The 26,179-nt window shown below is 40.1% G+C and overlaps 1 protein-coding gene across 2 annotated transcripts in view; it reads right to left on the bottom strand.

The window, feature by feature from the left end:
• DOCK4 (dedicator of cytokinesis 4) overlaps nt 1-26,179 on the bottom strand; it is a 529,522-nt gene that overhangs the window by 347,882 nt on the left and 155,461 nt on the right. For both annotated transcript variants that reach the window (XM_082254719.1, XM_082254720.1), the window contains exons 3-6: nt 23,949-23,989; nt 21,106-21,161; nt 15,631-15,727; nt 3,222-3,370 (exon numbers count right to left, since the gene is read on the bottom strand). In XM_082254719.1, the coding sequence (XP_082110845.1) occupies nt 3,222-3,370; nt 15,631-15,727; nt 21,106-21,161; nt 23,949-23,989 (343 nt within the window). The remainder of the gene's footprint in view (nt 1-3,221; nt 3,371-15,630; nt 15,728-21,105; nt 21,162-23,948; nt 23,990-26,179) is intronic.

The raw sequence follows: 26,179 nt of genomic DNA, 5'->3' as shown, positions 1-26,179 counted from the left end.
GCTTTTGTGGACAGGTATCCTTTATACATGTAAGGAAGCTGAGATTGGAAGCACTCCCTTTAAGAGAGTGCTCCTAATCTCAACTGGTTACCTGTATAGAGGACACCTGGGAGCCAGAAATCTTGCTGGTTAATAGGGGACCAAATACTTATTTCACTCATTAAAATGCAAATCAATTTATAACTTTTTTGAAACTTGTTTTTCTGGATAGTTTTGTTGTTATTCTGTGTCTCACTGTTAAAATAAACCTATCATTAAAATCATGGACTGATCATTTCTTTGTTAGTGGGCAAACCTACAAAATCAGCAGGGAATCAAATCATTTTTTTCCCTCACTGTACATCTTACTGACTGTTATGTCCTTTGTGTTTTTCATTTACTTAGACTTTAAACTTGGAATTAATCACATTCTTTAAGTTGGAATCAATTCCTGTTTATATCACCACACTAGATGCTAGGTGTATAAACCCCAATAATACTTTTTTTTAAAATTTACAAATCACTGGACTCTCCGCTGTCATAATACACTGGCTAGCAGCTGCAGCCGCTGATTGACAGAAGTCTTCCTGCTTATCTTTTCGATAGAAGTCAATCTAACACATTCAACATTGTCCATTCCCTGCTGAACTGCCCAAATTTGAATCTATGGCCAGATTAAGACAAGGACAAGAAGCAGGGTTTAGAGCAAAGAGGGGGGTTATTGATTATGACACCACTGTTCTATAATGTAAAGCAGTATTAACTCCAAAACCAATAATTTTTTTATATTGCTGCTTGCCAATACATCGTTTTAATGGCTGCTTTCATTTTCTTTTTTAAGTTTTCTTTCCATTATTTTCACCTGGAAATCTCTAGCATGTAGGTCTGTTATTTTTTAACAGAAAACACTGTTCTGCAGATTTAGCAGTTGATGGTTTAAACAAACCATTTAGCAGTGACAGGGGCTATTATATTACTATAAAACCTTTATCTCAAAAAGAGCAAAACCGTTACTGTAACTGATTAAAAAAGTGTTAGTTGACGTTTGACATCAATTTATTAGTGTACCTAAATCTGCTAGTATATCTAATACTTGCCTCCCGCCATACTGACAATGCTGCTACCCAAAAGGTATCTCTGTTGCTTCTTCTTCCAGAATAGGGGAACCCTAATACAGGTGGTGTGTTACTGGCGAGATCACCAGATGAAAACAGAGGGGGAAAGAAAGCCTTTGAAAAAGAAAACAAATGCTGGCTGCCACTTGTAATGATTGGTAAGCTGCAATATATTATTTTGTTTGTTTTTGGTTTACTACCACTTTAATGTAGCATTAAATGCAAAAACAAAAATGTAACTCACCAATCCTTAAGACCCCATTCAGACTAGCGCGACTTGTCAGGCGACTTGTCAGCCTGACAAGTCGCGGTCGGTCGCTCGCCATTTAGTACAGGACCCGTTTTAATAGGAGCGACACAAGTCGCTCCGACTTAGAAAAAGGGTCCTGTACTACTTTGGGGCGACCTGGGAGTGACTTGCATAGACTTCCATTATGTGAAGTGCCTGCAAGTCGCGCCAAAGTCGCGGTGCACACAGGTCGCCCCTCGAAGTCGGATCGCCTCAGTGTGAACCGGCTCTAAAAGTAATTTAAGTGTACAATGCATTAGTGTTTTTTCCTGCTGACCAACAGTTCTAAGATGCCTTCTTATTAAGGCAAAGCTAAGGTTTCGAGCCAAACCCCATTCAGCCCAAATTCACGAGAATCTGTCCCATAATAGCAGGCCACATGGAGATTGCAGTTTCACAAGGATTCTGCCCCTGGGGAGGCTACAGAGAGACGTTCTGGGTTAGGGGGCTGGGCTAGTGCTGCTGGAGTACTACCAAGTTCAGATACTACCAAGACAGCTGTACTCTGAAAGCTGTGTTGTATATTACATACCCATGCCCACTGTTCATTGTGTTGTACATTACCTACTTCTTATCACTATACACTGTGCTGCATTTACACACTCCTTATCACTGCTTTTGGCACTGTACTATCAAACCTCTGTCCACTGTACTCTGTTGTACTTAGAAACATTTGACCAGTGTACACTGTGACATATGTGACATATTCCTAACTGCTGTACTTTACATACTCCTGGCCACCGTGCCCTGTATGCTATGCTATATGTTACCTATGCCAGATCATTTTGTACATTGCATTGTGCTAGCATATGCCTGACAGCTGCATTCCATGTTACATACTCCTAATTACTTCACTTTGTAAGCTTTGCTAAATAAATCATACTCCTGACCACCACACTCTGCATATATTGTTGTATGGTCCTGGCTGCTGCATTCTATAAGCTATCACGTATGTTACATACTCCTCACCAAGGTGTTATTGTCCCAATAGTTGCTGATTGCCAAGTAATCTCTAACTATTTTATTAAAGTTCTAATTGAAAGTAGGCTCAATGTGCTGACTCCATGCATATAAAATGATTCTTTGTCATATGGCCTATGAGTGTCTGTTAGTTCCAGTTCACGTATATGCGGTGCGGGAACCCTGCAAATCCACTGCGGGTTCCCGCATCGCATTTAACTTGCAGGCAGTTCACACTGCCATATGTGAATCGTGGGGTGTAAATACAAAGTTAATGACACCCCTAGATCAGTTCACATATTGCAGTGCGAACTGTCAGTTCAGACATGAATCGGATCGCATAGGTGTGAACACCCATTCGATTCTGGTGCTGATCCAAAAAAAGGTCCTGTGCGAGTTGTGTCCGAATCCGATGCAAATTCAGCCATACAATCTGTATGGCTGAATTCACATCGCACAGACATCACATGCGATTTGCAGAGCAGTGCGCTTCGAATCACATGCGATGTCTGTCACCGCATATATGTGAACCGGGACTTAAACTCTCACTAGTGACATGGTAATGTAGGCATATTTAGTGCAGTGTACACAGCGAGTAGGTTAAAACTCCTTTTAATCATGCCCCTTTAAGTCCCATCCATTGCTCAGTGCACTATGGCTACGTGTTCAACAGCTTTTCTCTCTTACACGTGCCCAAGGATAACATACATCTTCGATTTCTAGCAATACTCCTGATAAAACTGCAACCTCTAACATGGACAAGTTTCACATTCTCTTCTGCTTTCTTACATACAAGAAAAAGGCTGATGCATAAAATAGAGCAACTAAAAAACAACTGCAGCAGCAATGCAGCATTGAGCTGACTATCTGTTACCCACTCATTTCCCCAGTCCAGACGGGCTGTAATGTGCCGTTTTACATCATTCATTCGATCGTGAGTCAGGTGCCCCACTAGCACTTGTCTGCGCAGATCCAGGATCTCATTCATTATGTGACCGAGGCGGTGGAAAAGATCACCTTCATTCTTCTAGAACAGAAAAAGATAAACGGTTCAGTGAGTGGCAAGCTTCGCATTTACTGCTGGTTACAGTATATTCTAACTGATTAATAGACTTTAACATTAAATCAATTTTTAATCAGCAATATTATTTTTTTCCTATGAAATTTCTTCTTCCAGAGTCATTAAGGGCTGGTTCACACCAGGAATCACACAGGAATGCTGCAAGTCACAGTGCGATTCACATGCAGTGGAGTGTGCAGCCATTTGAGCTCATTCAATTTGAATAGCCAGATACCACTCAAATGCCACATCCATATATACAACTCAAACGTCTTTAATGTATAATATTGGACTTTACTGGCTTGAAAGAGAACACACTTAATAGTTCATAAAAGCATACATATTTTATTATAAGATAATAGTTAATTAAAATGCATTTGGACCTAAAAAAAAGGTCAATAAGAACAAATTGTCCTTGTTACACGGCTTAGTAACCAACTGCAACTTATTTACCGCATTACAGACAATACAATATATTCAAACGGTCATTGCCTGATAAAGAACTGTTGTGTGAAAAGAAGTTCTCATGAGTTGACATGTTCCTCATTTCTGCTTCTTCAGGATACATGAGAAAGATAGCAGTGGTAACTTAAAAGTGTTACTAAAACCACAACAGTAACAAAAAGTCTGTATATGCAGTAAAGCATGCTTATTATGCTCATTGTGGAACCTAAGGGGTTAATCCTCTGCATTGTGTAAAAAGGCTGTTTGATCCTCCCCTTCTTCCATTTGTCCCAAGCCCATCTCCTAATAGAACAGAGCCTTGGGGGGCAAGCTGCACATATTCAGTTTGGTGTGTGTTGCTAGAGAGGTTTTTTTTTGGGGAGAGTGCATGTAATCAGCACAGGGCCAATCAGCATTGTCTAGACAGAGGGTCGGAGGTCCTGCAGCCTCATAGGACAATCAGGGGAGAATGAAAACTCTTTCTACAAGCTTTAACCAGACACTGACAGAAGTCACGAGACTGCTAATGAGAAAAGGTATTAAGCGGTTTGGATTTACTAAAACTATTGCATTTCCATGTTCTGTTTGAGACTAGATATAGTAAATGCAGGGTCCTGGGTTTAGTAACACTTAAAATGTGCATGTGCAGCAAGTATGCAGGAAACCCCCTGGGTGGGCACTGGAGTATCCAGGAGGGCCAAGGGATGAGGAAGTCATCAAATCACCATATAAAACATGACAATGGGGGAGGATGGATTAACAAACCCACAGATGGACCACCACACGAGAACAAAAGAGGCCCTCAAACGTCACCCTCTAAGGCAGTGGTCCTCAACTCCGGTCCTCAGGGCCGACTAACAGGCCAGATTTTAAGTATTACCTTGGGGAGATGCAGACTAGAGGACTGCAATCACTGAGCAGCAAATGATATCACCTGGGATGTATTTCAGTTATCTTGAAAACCTGGCCTGTTAGTGGGCCCTGTAGGCCAGGGTTGAGGACCACTGCTCTAAGGTGCATGAATCTTATACAGCTGCCATGGGAATAAAGAAATCATTGAAATAGGTTTGCACAGGAGGTATATATCGCCAAAGAACTGTTGTTAGGAAATCCCCCAAAAAGAAGCTAAGGTTGTATGGTCAATACTTGTAAAAACTAATCCTGTGTCGACTAAAAAAAAAATGGTACTACAGTCATCCAGTATCCTGAAGGAGAACTCAATAACTGAATCGGCTGAATCGCAAAGGACAGCACCAAAAATAGTGCATGTACTACTTTAAAAAACGCACCGCAAACAAATCACATGGTACTTTTGTACCATGTGATCCGGAGCAGGCAAACACACTAAGTTTGCGACTTGCGTTTGGGGCGTCGTTATCTTAACATTGACACCTGCTGCAGATCGCAACAGAAGTGTGTTTTGAAAGAAGTGTGGGAAACGCACACGGAACACGGGTTTCCCACACTGCGTTCTGGTGTGAATGGGTACCATTACTCACACCAGTACATTATACCTAACAAATGTGTGATAATGAAAACTTGTACTGTACTTAATGCAAGCGGTGCTCAAAGAGACACAGCCACCTGTTCTTCTCCCTCCCCTGCCTCCTCATTGGTAGAAGGATGGAGCATATTATTGGACAGAGCTGCAGAAATAGGGGATTCTGGGACATGCAGTCCCGAGCGCAGGTGGCCCCATAGCAATCCCTGTGGGCAAAAACTATACAGCCCAGCATGCCCAGTGACTAGGGAGGAGGTAGACACCATGAAGCTGCCTGGGAGCAGGAATTAAGACACAACGAGGCAGGGGAACAGCTGGATGCAAAAGAAGAGGTGGTGCCATCCAGGGTCAATGTGCCCATTTCCTGCCACAGATCCACAGCCAGTCGTGGACATCCCACTAGAGAGAGGACCCCATATGCATCTCTAGGCATTCCTGAAGGCGTGAGGCGTTCCAGTGGTTAGGTAGCCAGTTGGGCAACCTAAAAAACCTGTCCCCGGGACATCTTCTCCTTGGGCCTACTGATGCAGGATTGGTGAGCGGGCACTTGCCCAATTTTCCATTAACCAGAACAATGCATGCAGACAGCAATGTTGTTTCTCTGCTACCCCCTAAGTAGGAGCAGGTTTAGTATCCGCCTAGTCTACCTGGATCCTGCCAACACACTTGACAAGACATCTCTGAATATACCTTGTTCACTTTGGAAATAGGACACCAAGTGCACCAACACAAAGCTAGCTGAAGACATAAGGCCTTCTTCTTTCAAAAAGACTACAACCCATTTCCCTTCACTGGATTGGTCCTGTTGGTGCCATAAGGGTCCTCCTATTGGCACCCACTGATCGTGTGGTAAAGAGGTAGAATAGAAGTTTGCCTATGTAAACAAGGCAGATTGTTGTTCTGTCAGTAGGGAAAACATGGATCCTGTGTTCCTGCGTGCAAAGCAGGGACAAGGATCCATGTCTTCCCCTGGTAAAAAGACCTCCCACACTGTACAAATACACAGGCTAGGCACAGTGTCATTAGTACAGTGGCAGTGCATATTTTTAGACCCTGATCACTGTATTATTGTCACTGGTTCCCAAAAAAGTGTCAGTGTCTGATTTGTCCCTCGAAATAGCGCAGTCCCGCTAGCCATTACCAGCAAAAAAAATTAATAAAAATTCCATAAATATATCCCATAGTTTGTAAACGCTATAACTTTTGCACAAACCAATCAATGTACGCTTATTGGGATTTTTTTTTTTACCAAAAATATATAGCAGAATACATATTGGCCTAAACTGATGAAGAAATTACATTTTTTACTGGATATGTTTTTATAGCAGAAAGTGAAAAATTGTCTTTTTTTCACAATTGGCAGTCTTTTTTTTATTACACAAAAATTAAAAACTGCAGAGGTGATCATATACCACCAAAAGAAAGCTCTATTTGTGGAGAAAAAAAAGGGCTTAATTATTCTCTTGGGTACAGTGTTACACGACCGTACAATTGTCAGTTAAATTAACGCAGTGCATTATCGCAAAAAAAAAGAAAAAGCCTGGTTAAGGGGGGGGGGGGGAATCTTCCGGAGCGGAAGCGGTTAAAAACAAATTAAAAAGCATTTTTGGCTTGTTGGTGCCCAGATGCAAGATTCCACTTTAGGGTATATAGATGTATACTTTCCTGAATTTGAGGACTGCAGCCCACAGACAGCAGGGCATAGTGTGCATATAAAATAAATACCTCTGAAATTATTCATTATATTAAAAAAAAATAAAAAAGGTTTATATTATATTTTTTAAAACATGTTCCAGTGACATTGGTAAGAAACAGAGCAATGGCAATTTTCCATACCAAGCCCATTGAATACCCCCTGGGATGTCTACTTTTATAAATAGATACATTTTATTCAGATTTTTAATCCTCAATTAGAGCCATTGAAATCTGGGCATGGAATGACATAAAGCTTAATTCTTTGAAATCTAAAAAGGCAACACACTTTTTTTTTTTTTTTTTTTAAGCACATACCAGTAGCATATACTGTATACCAAAACCTTTACTTATTTGGTGGTTGTTGTAGTCAGAATAAATAGATAAAAAATATTTTAATCAAAAATGTGCAATAGTATTATTTAAAATATTATGCAATAACCAAGATAAACTTGTACTTTTTTGAAATATGCAGAAACTACACAATCATACAAAGATACTGTTACAGGGATGTTTAGGGATTACAAGCGAGATGCATGCCTCACGAGGCTGCCGGGCCACACCAATAAATCGTATAGTACCCTATAAAGGGACTTAAGAGTATATACTGGAAACCCCAAACTGGATGTTTTTTTCTTGATCTTTGTTTTCTTCGCAATGGCATTTGACTATATGCAGGCATTTATTAAAACAATCTATCAGATAACAGTCTCACAATTTATGTAAAAACCAACTTGGTATATAAGGAGCTGCTGTAATGTAAACTGACCAAAACTGCAAAATAGGTTCTGGTCATGAAGGTTTTTAGTGATCTATGCACACAAAAGGGTTAAGTACATTTTGTTCATTAAAAGTGTTCTATCTTTTCTTATCTGGGGCTTTAACGCAATAAACATTCTTTATATACAGTACCGTGTACACCTATTTAGGGATGCTGTGGGCATCATATTATTAACTTTTCCCTGACCAGCAACATGCATGTTCCAAGTGCAATGGGTCCCTGGAGGTTCAGATTTATTACACCAGGCCTTGTCATACATCTATTCCATTACTACTTCACAAAAGCATATCTAGCAGAACATATTAAAATATTCCTAACATTAATGCAAGATATTTATCTTGTAGGCTAATAAAGTGTTTTATGAACCATTTTCAGGAATTGTTTTTCCCCTAACAGATTTCCAGGAATTCAATAGAAAGACTGGATTGTTCTAAACACAGTACAGGTATTTTATTAGACAAGGACTGAACAGGCAACTTCTCGCTCTACAAATCTGCATCAGATCAGAACTGCAAAAAGAACCTTCTAGCTGTATTAGTAATAGCAATTAACTTTGTTGAAAAAACCTAAATGTCTGTCAAAAAAAATTGTTAGCATAACCATCATTTACAGTGCTGCGCAGCCATTCTATTGAATAAACCGGTGCTCTATATGCGACAGCCAAACGGTTCCCTTAGGAACGGTGACATGACCAATACATAAGTTACAGTGCCTTGAAAAAGTATTCATACCATTTGAAATTTTCCACATTTTCTCATGTTATAACCAAACATGTAAATGTATTTTATTGGGATTTTATGTGATAGACCAACACAAATTGGCACATGATTGTGAAGTAGAAGGAAAATGATAAATGGTTTTTAAAATTCTTTACAATAAATATCTGAAAAGTGTGGCATGCATTTGTATTCAGCCCCTGAGTTTGTCTTTTTGAGAATACCTCTACCAGCTCTGCATATCTAGAGAGTGAAAATGTTGCCCATTCTTCTTTGCAAAATAGCTCAAGCTCTGTCAGATTGGATGGAGAGGATCTGTGAACAGCAATTTCAAGTTTTGCCACATATTCTCAACTGGATTTAGGTCTGGACTTTGACTGGGCCATTCTAACATATGAATATGCTTTGATCTAAACCATGGGTGTCCAACCTTTTGGCCTCTCTGGGCCACATTGAGTGTAGAGAAATTTTCTTGGGCCGCATATAAAATATATACTAGAATTAAGGTATATAAGTAATAAAATGCTGCTGCGCCCTTCCCGTGCCGCCGCACCCCCCGCACTAATTTAAAACAACTAGAGGATGATCAAATGAAATGAAATCAGTATACAGAGGTTCACTTCTTCTGAGAGATAATAAAGGAACACTCTAACCACCATGGCCACTTCAGTGATTTGAAGAGGTCATGGTGGTAGGAGTCAGAAACACTGCACATGCTCCCCTTCCCTCTGAGGCAGCCTCTGCCTACTGTTAGTTGGAAGCTGCTGTGACCGTGCCCCCGACCCGACTACCTTACTCCCCAGCAAATACAAAAAATTATCAGGGGGCAGTGGGCCGCATTGCCTGAGGTTCCGGGCCGCAGGTTGGACATGCCTGATCTAAACCATTCCATTGTAGCTCTGGCTGTATGTTTAGGGTCATTGTCCTGCTGGAAGGTGAACCTCTGCCCCAGTCTCAAGATTTTCTTCTAATATTGTTCTGTATCATATCAATGATTGTATCATCCTATCTTCCTATCAACTCTGACCAGCTTCACTGTCCCTGCTGAAGAAAAGCATCCCAACAACATGATGCTGCCACCACCATGTTTTACATTGGGGAAGGTGTGTTCAAGGCGTTGTGCAGTGTTAGTTTTCTGCCTCACATAGCATTCTGGCTTTAGGCACAAAACGTTCAATTTAGGTCCCATCTGACTAGAGCATCTTCTTCCACATGTTTGCTGTGTCTCCCACATGTGGCCTTCCCACAAACTGCAAATGGGACTTCTTATAACTTTCTTTTAACAATGGCTTTCTTCTTGCCACTCTTCGATAAAGGGCAGATTTGTGGAATGCACGACTAATAGTTGTCCTGTGGACAGATTATCCCACCTGAGCTGTGAGTTACCTTGGGCCTCTTGGCTGCCTCTCTGGTTAATGCTTTCCTTGCCCAGCCATGTCTTGGTAGGTTTGCAGTTGTGCCATACTCTTTCCTTTATCAGATGATGGATTGAGAAGTGCTCCGTGAGATGTTAAAAGCTTGGGATATTTTTTATAACTTAACCCTGCTTTAAACTTCTCCACAACTTTATCCCTGAAATGTCGGGTATGTACCTTGGTCTTCATGATGCTGTTTATTTACTAAGGTTCTCCAACAAACTTCTGAGGGCTTAACATGACACCTGTTTTTATACTGAGATTAAAGTGATTGTAAAATCTTGTTTTATTTTTTTTTGTAAAAAAAATAACAAACCTGTTATACTTACCTGCTCTATGAAGTGGTTTTGCACAGAGCAGCCCTGATCCTCCTTCTATGGGGGTACCCGAGCCGAGTCACAACTCCCTGTGTCCATTAAGACACAAAGCCTTTCTCCCCTCATTGGCTGACTGACAGCAGCGGGAGCCAATGGCTCCGCGCTGCTGTCTCAGTCAATGAAGAGGGGAGTTCTGGGCAGCCGAGAAACTCCTGCAACATTGCTGCATCTAGATGGACCTCAGGTGAGGATTGGGGGGGCTGCTGCACATAGAAGGCTTTTTATCTTAATGAATTAAGATACAAAACCTTCTGACTTTACAACCACTTTAAATTACTATACAGGTGGACTTAATTTACTAATAAGGTGACTTCTGAAGGCAATTTGTTCCACTAGATTTTAGTTAGGGTTATCAGAGTAAAGGGGGCTGAATACAAATGCACACCACACTTCAGATATTATATAAAAAAATTGAAAACCATTTATCATTTTCTTTCCACTACACAATAATGTTCCACTTTGTGTTGGTCTATCATATAAAATCCCAATAAAATACATTGACGTTTTTAGTTGTAACATGACAAAAATGTGGAAAATTTCAAGGGGTATTAATACTTTTTTTTAAGGCACTGTATTCTCAGCAATTGACAAACAAGCTATAGACCCTAAGATTTATTTATTACAGGAGCGAATATACAGGGAGTGCAGAATTATTAGGCAAATGAGTATTTTTGAGGATTCATTTTATTATTGAACAACAACCATGTTCTCAACGAACCCAAAAAACTCATTAATATCAAAGCTGACTATTTTTGGAAGTAGTTTTTAGTTTGTTTTTAGTTTTAGCTATTTTAGGGGGATATCTGTGTGTGCAGGTGACTATTACTGTGCATAATTATTAGGCAACTTAACAAAAATCAAATATACAGTATGCCCATTTCAATTATTTATTTTTACCAGTGAAACCAATATAACATCTCAACATTCACAAATATACATTTCTAAAATTCAAAAACAAAACAAAAACAAAATCAGTGACCAATATAGCCACCTTTCTTTGCAAGGACACTCAAAAGCCTGCCATCCATGGATTCTGTCAGTGTTTTGATCTGTTCACCATCAACATTGCGTGCAGCAGCAACCACAGCCTCCCAGACACTGTTCAGAGAGGTGTACTGTTTTCCCTCCTTGTAAATCTCACATTTGATGATGGACCACAGGTTCTCAATGGGGTTCAGGTCAGGTGAACAAGGAGGACATGTCATTAGCTTTTCTTCTTTTATACCCTTTCTTGCCAGCCACGCTGTGGAGTACTTGGGACGCATGTGATGGAGCATTGTCCTGCATGAAAATCATGTTTTTCTTGAAGGATGCAGACTTCTTCCTGTACCACTGCTTGAAGAAGGTGTCTTCCAGAAACTGGCAGTAGGACTGGGAGTTGAGCTTGACTCCATCCTCAACCCGAAAAGGCCCCACAAGCTCATCTTTGATGATACCAGCCCAAACCAGTACTCCACCTCAACCTTGCTGGCGTCTGAGTCGGACTGGAGCTCTCTGCCCTTTACCAATCCAGCCACGGGCCCATCCATCTGGCCCATCAAGACTCACTCTCATTTCATCAGTCCATAAAACCTTTGAAAAATCAGTCTTGAGATATTTCTTGGCCCAGTCTTGACGTTTCAGCTTGTGTGTCTTGTTCAGTGGTGGTCGTCTTTCAGCCTTTCTTACCTTGGCCATGTCTCTGAGTATTGCACACCTTGTGCTTTTGGGCACTTCAGTGATGTTGCAAATATGGCCAAACTGGTGGCAAGTGGCATCTTGGTAGCTGCACGCTTGACATTTCTCAGTTCATGGGCTGTTATTTTGCGCCTTGGTTTTTCCACACGCTTCTTGCGACCCTGTTGACTATTTTGAATGAAATGCTTGATTGTTCGATGATCACGCTTCAGAAGCTTTGAAATTTTAAGAGTGCTGCATCCCTCTGCAAGATATCTCACTATTTTTGACTTTTCTGAGCCTGTCAAGTCCTTCTTTTGACCCATTTTGCCCAAGGAAAGGAAGTTGCCTAATAATTATGCACACCTGATATAGGGTGTTGATGTCATTAGACCACACCCCTTCTCATTACAGAGATGCACATCACCTAATATGCTTAATTGGTAGTAGGCTTTCGAGCCTATACAGCTTGGAGTAAGACAACATGCATAAAGAGGATGATGTGGTCAAAATACTCATTTGCCTAATAATTCTGCACTCCCTGTAGCGCCATCAATTTAAACAACGCTTTACATATATATTGCACATTCACTTCAGTCCCTGCCTCACAATCATACATACACATACTAGGGTAATTTTTTGCCAAGAGCCAATTAACCTACCAGAAGTCTTTGGAGTGTGGGAGGAAATCCATGCAGGCACAGGGAGAACATGCAAACTCCAGGCAGGCAATGCTGTGGTTTGTCAGATCTTTACCAGCAAGTACATAAAATGGCTATTCCATAGATTGCATGGTCAATACATAATATGATTTGAAAATGTAACCTGGCCGTACACTAACAGAATTTGATTGATTAATCAACGAAAATAATTCCAAGTAGTAGGATGTAAACATTTTCTCGAATGAACAACTAACCACGAACGTGGTTTTGGTTCAGTAAAGTCCATTCATTCCAAAATTGAAATACCTTGAAAACAACATTTGTTAAGCCAGTGTGTTGTTTCTAAAGTGGACATTTTGCCAACTCTCTTTGCACTTTACAAAGCACTCAGTAACAGCAGCGTTTCCTTTGTTCAGTGGACTAAAGTGGTGCTCAGAACTTCACTGCTGCACAAGAATTCAAAATTCTAATGTTTTTCTTCCTCCTCAGTAAAGGTGGAAAAACTATTTCAGGCAAGGTGCCCCAACCACAACAGCAGGCCTATTGTGGATTTAAATCACCAGAGCACGTGTCAGCATAAACAAATTACTTCTTCATGAAAACGTGGCGATTTTCTTTTTCTGAATTTGAACTTAAAACCAGGTTTCTCATTATTGGTAAGTAACATTCATGAATCTCACATTAACCACTTGCCGACCGCTCACATTGAGCCTACTGCGGCAAAGTGGTTCGTTATTGTCCAGCGACGTAGGTCTACGTCGCTGGACTCCTCCCCTTGTGGGCGGCGCGCGTGCCACCGGAGGCTCGCTCCCGCTGTATTCAGTCACAGCGGGAGTCGGGCCAGGGGAGGAGCGGCGGTCATCATCGCCGCTCTTCTCCGATCGTCGGGGATCGAGTGTGGAGATCCGTCCACTTGTGTAAACAAAGCAGGCGGATCTCCTATGTGACAGGCAGGGACAGATTGCAGGATTCAGCATAGCTGAACATGCGATCTGTGCCTGTGTCACACAGTCCCCTCCCCCCACACACGTTAGTAAGCACCAGGCATACATTTAACCCCTTGATCACCAATAAAAGTTAACCCCTTCCCTGCCAATGTCATTTTTACAGTAACAGTGCATATTTATAGCACTGATTACTGTAGTAACGTCATTGGTACCCCCAAAAGTGTCAAAAATGTCAGTCAAGGGTCCGATCTGTCCGCCGCAATGTCGCAGTCGTGCGAAAAAAAATTGCAGATCGCCGCCATTACTAGTTAAAAACAATAAAAATGACATAAATTTCCCGTAGTTAGTAGCTGCGATAACTTTTGCGCAAACCAATCAAAATACGCTTATTGCAATTTTTTTTACCAAAAATATGTAGCAGAAAACAAATTGGCCTAAAATGTTAAAAAATCTAGATTTTTACATTTTTTTGGGGGGGAATTTCATGTGAAAAATATTGTTATTTTTTCAAAATTGTCGCTCTTTTTTTGTTTATAGCGCAAAAAGTAAAAATCGCACAGGTGATCAAATACCACCAAAGGAAAGCTCTATTTGTGGGGGAAAAAAAAAACAACATACATTTAATTTGGGTACAGCGTTGCACGACCGCGCAATTGTCCGTTAAAGTGGCGCAGTGCCGAATCGCAAAATATGGCCTGGTTAGGAATAGGGTAAAATCTTCCGGTCTTAAAGCAGTTAAAAGTACGCTCATTGAGAATTTTTTTGTCAAAGACATGTAGCTAAATACATTTTGGCCTAAATATATGACAAAAATTGAATATATTGGATATTTTTTAACTGTCAAAGTAGAAAAATATTGTTATTTTTTCAAAATTGTCGCTATTTTTTTAATAATATTGCAAAAAATTAAAAGCACAGAGGTGAGCAAATACCACCAATAGAAAGCTCTGTTTGTGGGGAAAAAAAGGACGTAAATTTAGTTTGGGTACGGCCTTGCATGACCGCGCAATTGTCGGTTAAAGTCGCACAGTTCCGAATCGCAAAAGGTGGCCTGGACGTAAAGCAGGAAAATCCTCCGGTGGTAAAAAGGTTAAAAAGCTCCAGTTTGTGACTCAAAAGACTTTTGAGAGTTAAAGATTACAAGCTCACCTGGCTACCAAAAACATTTTGTGTATTAGAGATTGGAAAGATTCTATTGTCTTCTGTGGTCTTCCTAAAGGCAAAACTTTCTGGTAGTGTGTTCAAAATTTACAAATGCTGATCATTTTTTCAATTATTTCTGACATTATTACCACAAAGCAGTTTCCATCCAGATAGATTGTTTCCCCAGTTGGGCTATTGATTAAATGCACCACATGCATTGTTAATGCATAGCTAAACCCTGCTGCCTTAGTTTTATTTTCAACAAGTACAAAAAATATATCTCTATCTTACCAAATTTCCAGGAGTAGAGTCTATGAGTTTTGTAAATTGAAAAACGTGTGCGTTGAAAATAACAGTAAAAAATATTTTATCTTTCATTTGAAAATGAATAACCCCATCAATCAACCATGTAAAGAAGATGAACAAAGACAGACATGTTTGGAATCCAGTCTGTGTGAAAATGAAGGGCCCAATGATCGATACCGTAAAAAAAAGTGTCTAGTCTTGAAATGACAAGACAGATTACCGGGTAAAAAATAAATAAAAAGGAAGCAGAGCCTTAAAAAAAATAAATAAATAAATAATATATATCTATCCACTGAGAACCTTTCTTAATATTTTTGCATCATATAAAAAAATATAGGAAAAACGGTAATGTATTTACACTATACCCGTTCAATAGTGGTGTCTTTTCACTGCAAATTTCAGGAAATAAACATAGGCAAAAGTACAATCTAAAAGCTAAATAAAATTAAATTCAAAACACATAGAAAGAAAAAGTGATTGTCATGTAAAACAATAATTACACTAGTGGACTAATGCCTTGGGGACAAGGTAAGTGAGGGATATATCGAGCCCCAAAAAATATTTTATTTTGCTTCTCGTATTCTTACCACATATAGCTGCTTCCACATGGTGCCCCAGTCTCTGAGCGTAGAAGTCATCTCTGTGATGACCGCATCTTCTGTTGGTACTACCATTTCAAACTGCCTGTAAACAGTAACAAAGACACATTTGTGCTAATACAGTAATGGAGAAAAACATTATATAATATAATTTGTACATTTAGATTTTATTGTGAAGCACTGGCTAGCAGGCCCCATTGCAGGCTCAATGCAAATTACTGATGTAATAGGCCAGTATTCATCCAGGTCTCCTCCAGCCTCTCTCAACCAGGGTGCTGGGGATCGCAGATTACTTTTTTTTTACCTTCAACTCAATGCAATAATCATTGAAGACTTCAGTGTAGGAGAGGGGCATGGGCATGGGCATATACAGTGAGTCCTGCTAGGCCTGCAGACAGTTTAAATGCAGCCAAGTGAGAGGAAAGGGAGAGAAAGTAAGACGACAGCACCCACAACTGAAATAGCATTCCCCAGTGCCTAGCTGCTTCTTCCCCTACTTGATTCATGCCACAGTTTTAACCCTATCAGGAGAGGCGCTATTCAGCTGTACGGTCTTGGAGAATGCATCAGCCTTATTAACCCTTCACCACCTGCCTGAATGCACTGTATTTCCTCTCCAATGTCGCAGTCACTTCCCAGATCCAGCACCACAGCCAGCAAGAAGCTTCTGCAATTACACTTGAATAGGTTACAATGCAGATTGAGGAGAGACCCCAACACAATTAGCCTGCTTTTTAATGGTCATGGAACTTCCCATTACAGTTCTGTAAGTTAATTTGTCCATTCATTATGTCCTGCTCTAAACCAAGTAAGTGGGAATAGCATACTGCATTTGGTCTGCTGTGAAATCTGGATTCACAAGGATTTAAAGGAAACCTTTACTGAGAAAAATATGGAAGCTACCACTGCTGATATCTTCTTCTGCAAATGCTAGTTTCCCATCATGCCGACATGCATACTTCAAGTATTTTGACTCACTTAGAATAAATATGTAGATAAGGACTCTTGACTTTACCCTGACCTTTCTGATGTACATATGGCTTAAAGTATTGAAGCCGGAATATCAGCATAACATCCAAGCAACTAGCATTTTTAAGAACCTAGCTCTAGCAGCACCCATGTTTCTGCTAGAGAAGAACTGACATTTAAATTAATGGGTTTCCAATACTTAAACTTATCTGTATTCATCCATGCCTACATCAGAGTTGGCAGCTATGGACTGGCACATCAAAGGAGTAAAGTATGTAAGTGCAGTTCCCACATAATGCACTGTAAATTAAAGGTATGTTAGCATCTAGCCATGTCTTTTCAAGCCTAAAGCATATAGGCGGACGCTTGGTTGGATGGGCCTTAACGCTGAGCGGCCACATATATATAGCCCTGTGTAAACCACTTACCATGCTGAGAACACCCTCCCAGCATGATAGCAGGCCAGGACCTGAAAGCTCCTGATGGATACTTGCAATTGGGAACTTTCCGATCATGTGACAGCCAATCACAGTGGTCACATTACCCCAATGCCCACCTCCGCCTCCTGGCTTTTAGAACTCTTAAAGGGTCAGGAGACGGTCAGCTTAAAGGGGTTAATAAAAAGTTCTTTGTATTGTGGGTATATACATCTAGTTTGCAACTTTCTCATAGGCCTAATTTAAGCTAATTTACTTATAAATTATTGAAACTGAAACCCCTTTAGGAGGGTAAAAACGTTACTTAGACTCATTAGGCCATCTTCACATGGGCGTACTTAAGCGTACACCCATGTAACAGCCAAATTTGCCTGCACAAGGATGCACTGGTGTTTAATGCATCTGTATGCAGGCAGACCTGCTGCTACTTATTTGCAGGAGACCAGTGGTCCCAATTTAACATCTATGTGGCTGCATGTCCCCAAATGCAAACATTGTGAATGGAGGACATGCACCCGCCTGCACCCATACGGATGTTAAATTGGGAGTAGCAGCTATGTCCATGTAGCTGCTGCATCCCAATTCATATGAACTGTAATTTCTAATCGCAGATGTATGGATTACCTGTGCATCCCCATGCCAGCAAAAACAGCCCTCACACGGGTGTACGCTTTGGTACTCTCTTGTAAACAAGGCCTTACTAGTCAATTATAGGGCAGGCAATAGTTTGGACATACAGTATAGGTTAATGTCTGTAATAAAAACAATGATCATACATAAACTTCTTTGACGGTCCAGGGATTAAGCGATTCTATGAAATACATTTTACAAACAATACAATAATGATGATTAGAGGAAAAGAAGAAAGTTTCTCCTTAAGCCAGCAACAAACAGTAGATGTTATTCGGGCAAAGAGAAAACATTTTTTCCTGAATACATCTAATATTAACATGCACAGCATGATTAGATGGACAAGGATGCATGTTAATGGCTAACAAGGAGCGACTGGGGAGAGCAGCCAGACACCCCTGGCACCTGCCAAATTGTACCATAAACAACAGTGCTCAGCTGAAAAAATGTAACGCAGCCATCCAGTAATTCTTTTAGGAATGATTGGTTAGCCACCTGTTCTGCTATCTATAGACATAGGGATCTGACCAATTTCATTACTTTCATTAAAGAAGATACCAAACTATTTTGGAATTTTTGATTTTGCCTAAAAGCTGATTATGGCAGTCTGATTAATTATACTTGCTTTTACAGCCCTGATCATTGGATCCAGCTACCAAAAGGACTGCTTGGTGGCAATGGATTCCAACACCTGGGCGGCAAAAAAAAAAAAAAAATATATATATATTATTATTATTATTATGGGATTCATCTTTAAATAGGACTGGTAAAAAATCTTTAACAATGGGCAAAAAAGTATTTTGTATTAAATACCTTAAACCTACATCCTGCCCATAATCCAGAACAGACAATGTACAATGACCTGCAAATCTCTTTCTAAAGCAATAAAATTCACCACTAAAATGTTATTATTTACAATACTTGTGGTTAATAAGCTTAGAGAGCCCTTTTCACACTTGTGCGACTTGTCCTGCAACTTGGGACTGCAAAGTCGCATGACAAGTCATTCCACAATGATTTTCGATGAGTACCATTCACATACGTGCGACTTCAAGTTGCAGCAACTTTAAAGTAGTCCCTGCACTACTTTGGTCTGACTTTGATGCGACTTGAGGTCTATAGACCTCAAGATGACACAGTCATTGGTTCAAGTCGCATTGAAGTCATGTGTCAAAGTCTCTAAATATTATCAGCATTACTAATAAATACCTAGTAACCTTTTACAGTCGACATATTTTTTATGTTTTTTGCAAGTTTTTATATCTCCACTTCTTACTGAATGAGATTCCAACATGTTTTCCCTATAGCAATGCTTGACCATTAACCAGTTTATGACCGTCTGCCGCCTGTATGGCGCTCACTCCCGGGAGGCTAGGGGGCGAGGCTCACCAGTGGGGAAGCCAATACGGCGGACAGGCGGATCTGATTGCCGCCTGACACCCGCGATCGTTCCCCGCTGTGAGAGAAGAACGGTCAGCTGCTGTAAACACAGCTGACAGTTCTTCTCCTTGCAATGATCATAGAGCCCCTGTGATCCTTCTATATAGGATCACATGTCTCTATGGTAATTTCAGAAGCCACACTCCCCCACAGTTAGTTTAAAATACACATATTTATTTGAAAGATAGAATATAGTCCTGGCGCTTATAATCCAAATGATACTCTTGGGCAAAATAATCCATTAACCTGTGGTCAATGTTCTAGGTCCACCACTATCAATGCCGCCAAACCCTAGCATGGGATGTGATTCAATACACATATTTATTGCATATATATATATATATATATATATATATATACATACACACACACACACACACATATATATATATATATATATATATATATATATATATATATATATATATATACATACATACACTTACCTGAACTGACAATACCAAGTAAGCACCAACCTACATATATAGTTGAGAGGTTTCCCTCATATTTCAGGGACACCTAGATTCTAGGCCATTTTGGCAAGTAAATATTGACTCAGCTTACCGGGTTGAAAACCTAGCCCCACTACCTCTGACTTCTAAGCCTATTTGCCTATCACTGTTAAAGTAGATATAAATCCTCACATATAACCAGTGATGTTAAACGCCTAAGATGATACACAGAGAGTAGACAAATTCCCCCACATAAGTTTTACATGTATATCTGCTGTCTTCAACGTTCTATATTCTTTAGACAGTGCACATCGTGTTAGAAATGTTTCTTCTGTTTCAGCAATGGGAGGGGGGTCTGGGCATACACTGTGTGTGAGCTGATTGGAGGAAAGGCACACATCATCCCTTCACATAGGCAGAGGAATGAACAAACATTCAGAGCTGTTCTGTGAATAGACCAGCTCTCTGTTAATCTAGCTCTATCCAACAAAAAAATCCCAGCTGCTTTTATCTCCTGGGTCGGAGAACTTGTCAGTTATCATGCTGATAACGGAGGAACAGAGCAGCAGAAAGACATGGGAATAAGGGTTTTGGAGAGAGACAGGTAAAACACTGCAGACATATGTGCCCAGGTCAGATTTCATGAATGGGATTTACATCCACTTTGAGGACTGTGGCTCAATGGGGTTTTTGGTTGGGTTCAGGCTCTTAGCCCAAGAAACTAGGTCAATATTTACATGCCAGGGTGACTTGGGATTCAGAAGTCTTGAAACACTTTGAAAAGTGAAAGCACCTGGAAGTGTTTGCTACGAGGTGCCAGTAAAAGTGCTTTGAATAGTTATATTACCATGTGAAATGGAAATGAAGACTTTAATTAAAAGACACTGAATGCTGTTCTTAGATTTAGTCTCTAAATTGTGGCTCATTGCATGAGTAAGTAAACAAGCTCCTCAAGCAAGTTAAATAAAATTGCAAAAGTTGGATTGTTGCTTTGCAGGAAAAAAAATAAATAAAAAACTATGTAATGATTCAGCTATAAGATCCCTGCACTGTTCCACACACCAAAATTTGAATCCTGTGTTCTGGGCACCTGCGTGATCCAGGCATATAGTATTGGTTCTGAAAATCTTGTTTTTAGATGGCTCTCAATGTACAGTATGAATGCTTAAGTCTCACAAAGACACAGTCACCAATTATTAATCAAAGTCGCCAAATCTGCTGTTGTGTGGACAAGCCAAATGAACATTAAAGCAATGAATGGGAATGTTATTTGCACAAGTTTGATGCAGCATATAAGCAAGTAATAGAATTAAATAAAAATAAAAAAAATGGTCTGTCTATGACACAAAAGAGCATTACAATTCGGAAGAAGTGCTATTGTGGGGGCACATACTGTATGACTCAGATCTGTTTTCTATAGAAGTAAAACAAAAGCCATCGTTCACCAACTGTACACGTGTCAAGAAAAAGCCCCAGAAGCATCACCAAGTCAAAGTGAAAAAATAAAAAAAAAAAGTTATTTAAAAAATACATACCCTTTGTTTTTTACTGATGCATTCTTGATATGTACAAAGCTTGCAGGAAAAATTCCCTAAAAAAAAAAAAAAAAAAAAAAAAAAAATGCAGTATTAATATTGAAAAGCTTAGAAAAGGTCACAAGAGATGAAGGCAATTCTCTAGGGATTTTCTGGACCTTAAAAAATCACTGAAACTAAACCAGCAAAAATAAAGTTGTTGCTGTAATTAAATGTTGAGCTGTAAAGTGTATTGAAAAGAAAATCGTTACTATTCAATTTTAAAAAAAATGAGCTTCTCAAGGAAAGACTGTAAAATAAAAACATGACTTTAAGTGCTGGTTCACACTAGGGCGACCTGTGAGGCGACCTGGTCGCCTCACAGGTCGCTGCAGGTCGCCTCCCATAGGGAAGCTGCGGACAAGTTCTAATAGGAGCGACACAAGTCGCTCCGACCTAGAAAAAGGGTCCGGAGCTTCTTTGGGGCGACCCGGAGGCGACCGCCATAGACTTCAATGTTATGAAGTCCGTGGCGGCCGTTCCGAGGTCTGCAATGTGAACCGGCGCTTAAGAGGGTAAATAAAATCCTAAATAAACTGACTTTACAATGCAATATTGAGCAAACAAAACAAAAAAAAAAAAAAAGGCTACAAAATCGCAAGTGTTGGACAAACTTATTCTGTTGGGAACACAGGATCCTAAATAAGAACTATAGGCAAAACTGAAAGGAGATTTCCTTTCACATCCTGTCCCATAGCAAAAACAGGAAGTGAAAGAAAATCTCTGCAAATTAACTTCTTCCCGCGAATCAACGTAGCCCTAAGTCGGCTCAGAGAAGTGGTTGTACCGGGATGATGCCTGCAGCTAGAGGCATCAACCCGATACCATTTTTTATTTTTAGAGCCAGCCGTCGGCTTTAAGGCGATAACAGCTGATGCAGCTCGGGAGCCGCTCGGCCGTTATGCCAGTGAGCAGGAGAGGGCGCCTCCCCCCCTCCCGCTCACCTTCCGCAGCTCTGCCCGAGCAACCAGCCATCATATCCACCGGCTGGTTGGAGTCCCAATCAAAGTCGAATTCGGCTTTGATCGGGTCTCCGATGTAGTAACCCGGAAGCGGCGTGATGACTTCACGGCCAAGTTACTTGACAGCTAAAGGCGCTGAATTTCAAAAACTGTCAGTATTCAAAAATGCCGATTTTGGCATTTTGAATACATTGAATTGCAGCGGAGTGGTCTGGGGTCTTTTAGACCCCAGATCGTTCCATAAAGAGTACCTGTCACAAGGGATGTTTACATTGCTTGTGACAGCAATAAAAGTGATCAGATTTACATTTTTTTTTCCGCAAATGAAAGTGGTGTTCAAACCACACATGTGAGGCATCACCGCGATCGCCAGAGTGAGAGCAATAATTCTAAAAAAAAAAAGAGCTACTTTAACTCCAAAATGATAACTGTTAAAAAATTTGAATGAGTCTCCTATGGAGATTTTTATGCACCGTAGCTTGTTGCCATTCCGCGGGTGTGCGCAATTTTAAACCGTAACATGTTAGGTATCTATTTACTTGGCGTGACATCATCTTTCACAATATACAAAAAAAAATGGGCTAACTTTATTGTTTAGTTTTTTTTAAATGCAGTGAAATGTATTTTTTCCAGAAATGGTTAAGGGAATTCCTTGGGGCAAAAACCAAAAATAAGTTTTGCCTTTAGCATAGTTATATTTTACTTAAAATACATATCTTTGGATTTTCTTTGGATTTTCATTCTTCAAACACACACACTCAAAAAAGAATAAAAAAAAACTATATGTAGCCTTGAAGTACAGTTTCTTCAACACACATACAATCAATCCAAAACTATATTTCCAATATTGGATAGAGTAGAAAGATTAGAGATTTGAACTCTTGTTGGGTATTTACTGCTCTCTGGGGCTCCATTTAAAATATTTAGCCTCACTTCCTGTCCTGTTGACAATGCTTTCCCCAGACAGGAAATGATGGAAATTCTGAAGCAAGAACACAGAAATAAAAATGTGGAAGGTGTTCCAGCCTTCCCCTACTTTGTGAACAGAAAATATTTTTTGTCTGTGCTGCTGTTGGGAGAGTTTCTGGTGTCTGGTAAAATATTGTCAGGACAAGGGAGGGTAAATCTCTCTAATGGAGACTAGGATAGCAGTTTAGACTAGACAGTGATTCTAACCCTTCCCTACTCTATTTAAAAAAACGAAGGACAATTTTTTGGCTGGGCATAATTTAAATGTTGCCAAATTCAAAATTATTATAGGCAATCATAATTTCATGAATAACTTGCAGCCACTGGATTTTAATTGGTTCTAAAAGCTTAAGGTTTAATGCATTCTCTGCACTAAGGTAAAAAACCTTCTGTAATCAAGATCCCAAAACTCTTGCCACTCTCTCTCTCCTCAAGATAGAGAGGCAGCAGCAGGAGCCTATGGCTCCTGCTGCTGTCAATCATATCCTTTGACGAAGGAGCAGGGCATAGATGCTCTACCTGTGTCTATGGATGCAAGCAGTGCGGCTCAGAGTCAAGCCTGCATGAGTGCCCCCATAGTAAGCCACTTACTATTGGGGTTCTCGCCAAAAAGGTGGAGCCAAGGGCACCGGTAGGGGACCTCAGAAGAGGAGGATCAGGACTTCTATGTGCAAAACTATTGCACAGAGCAGGTAAGTAAGACATGTTTAATATTTTAAAAAAAAAGGCTTAGAATCATTTTAATATGGTTAATGATATACATTCTTATGTTTCACAATAAATGCTGAAACCACATACATGAAGATTTTGACAGCTTGATGTGGCATTTTCAAGTTCAAACAGATAGGAAATTGGAAAACTAAATTACAATACCTTGCCATTGGGGTTCTTTAATGCAAATCCTCTGTACCAACCTGCAGGCATAAAATTAGATTAGATTTTTATTGATTTCAAAACAGTAAATCACTGTAAGGCCCTGATCTGGTTGTCAGTATGTTTTGATTTTTTTACTCGAGTAAGTCACTCATATGGCAAAGCAACAGAACATTTACAGTTCTGTGAAAATTCCTTTATGAGATATAAAATATGATTTCATTTTTTTCAGATTTTTTTATCAACTGATGTTATTCAATGGAAAAAACGTGCATTTACTGACTTGTGGAAACTCCAAATGACATTCACCCCAACTCAAATTTTTTCTATGACTGCTGAAAAAACGTGGTGGTAGTGGTTAGGAGGCATTTTTACCCATATACCAACCTGTGTTGGTTCATTGATCATTTTGGTAAATCCTACATTAATAGTCGATTTTATATCATGGCACAGTACTTCACGGGGGCCATTCTCTTGAGGTAGCTGGAGGTGGCTTTTCAAAAAGTGGAAGTGGATGTTATAGCAGCACTGCTATAGAAACTAGTACCTTTAAAAGGATAGCAGCAGCCTACACATGTCTCCCCTGGCAGGGGTGCAAGTTGTCAAATCTGCATACAATTATAAGGTTTGAATTTGGCATTTATTTAAAATTGCAGGTAATACCACTAAAGTATTTGGAAAACCCAGAACGGTAAACATGGACAGGCAGTAATGATGGAGGGAGTCAGGCAACTCAAGCTTTTAAGTCCTTCAAAGTTCGTTTGGCTGTACTTTTCCTGTAGATCACAGGAGTGCAAGCTGTCGGCTGACATCACAGAGCGAGTTCAGGCTGGGGCAAGATCGTGACAATGGAGTCAGGATCCGCCCACATGCCGGGACCGGCACCCAGCTCAGCCTCTCAGCAAGCCACTGAGAGCATGAGCCGGGTGCCAGGGCCCCTCCGCAGCCTAGCGCTCCAGTGAGCGCAGGGGGTTTAGAGCACACTCTCTGCACAGGGAGCTGCAAGAACTGAGCGATGGGCAGTGTTTGATCGCTCGGTTCTCAGTGTTAGAGGCGCAGGAGGACAGATGCAGCATTAGGCTGATGCTGCATCCACCTAGGTAAGTATGAATCTGAAAACAAAAAAAAACCCAATACATCTCTTTTAAAACGGACATTAAAAAGAAAAAAGGGAAATAGGCTTGGGTTCCCCTTAAAATATCTTCCACACCCTTATCCATCCAGGGGGAACACCAATCATTTATTCCCCTTCCTTCCTGAACCATAACAGGCCCCATGCATTTTGAAATTAAAAAAAAAAATAGTTTCAGTGTGTTTTTGGTATGATGAAAAACAAAACAAAAAAAACATACAAATGTGCATAATTGTTTCTTGGCCCCATTGTACAAACAAATATAAACTATAAATGTACATAGATATAGTATCGTCCAAAATGTCAGCAGCAGAATAATATTTTTTTTCTTTTTTAGTATTGGGTCACTGTATTGGCAAGAAATATTCAGCTAATGTTTTGATTTCCTTTGATTATAAAGCAGTCAGAGGAGATCAATTAACATTTAGCACTAGTCTAATAAAAAGGTAAATTTTACCTGGATAGTAGTTGCGTTGATTTGTACAGTTTTACTAACACATGATAAAGATTCAAAACTGCATTCAGGTATTAAGGGGTTAATTACATTACAATTAAAAAAAAAATTTCAACTGCACCCCTCGATGTAAATCCATGATCAAATGTGTCATTCAGCAATGCAGATCCATCAGTCGCGATGACCCCTGTCCCAAGACGCTGCCCAATGGCTAAATGACAGATCCGCGGTGCTGCTGGAATGTAAACAAACAAGTTCCTGAGTTATGTCATTGACCAAATATATTCATGACCAGATTTAGTCAATGATGTAATCTGGGATCCCCACTGCAGTGTTTACATTCCAGCAACACTGGAGGGATCCTGTCATTTAGCGACAGTACTGTGGTGGGGCAGTATCACCAGGGCAGCAGGAAAAAAACCTGACTGACAAATATTTCAAACGGTTATGTAAATACAGTGCCTTGCGAAAGTATTCGGCCCCCTTGAACTTTGCGACCTTTTGCCACATTTCAGGCTTCAAACATAAAGATATAAAACTGCAATTTTTTGGGAAGAATCAACAAGTGGGACACAATCATGAAGTGGAACTAAATTTATTGGATATTTCGAACTTTGTTAACAAATAAAACACTGAAAAATTGGG

Source organism: Pelophylax lessonae, assembly GCF_965119305.1.
Source record: "Pelophylax lessonae genome assembly, chromosome: 4".
Lineage (NCBI taxonomy): Eukaryota > Metazoa > Chordata > Amphibia > Anura > Ranidae > Pelophylax > Pelophylax lessonae.
This window is presented reverse-complemented; position numbering and strand designations above follow the sequence as displayed.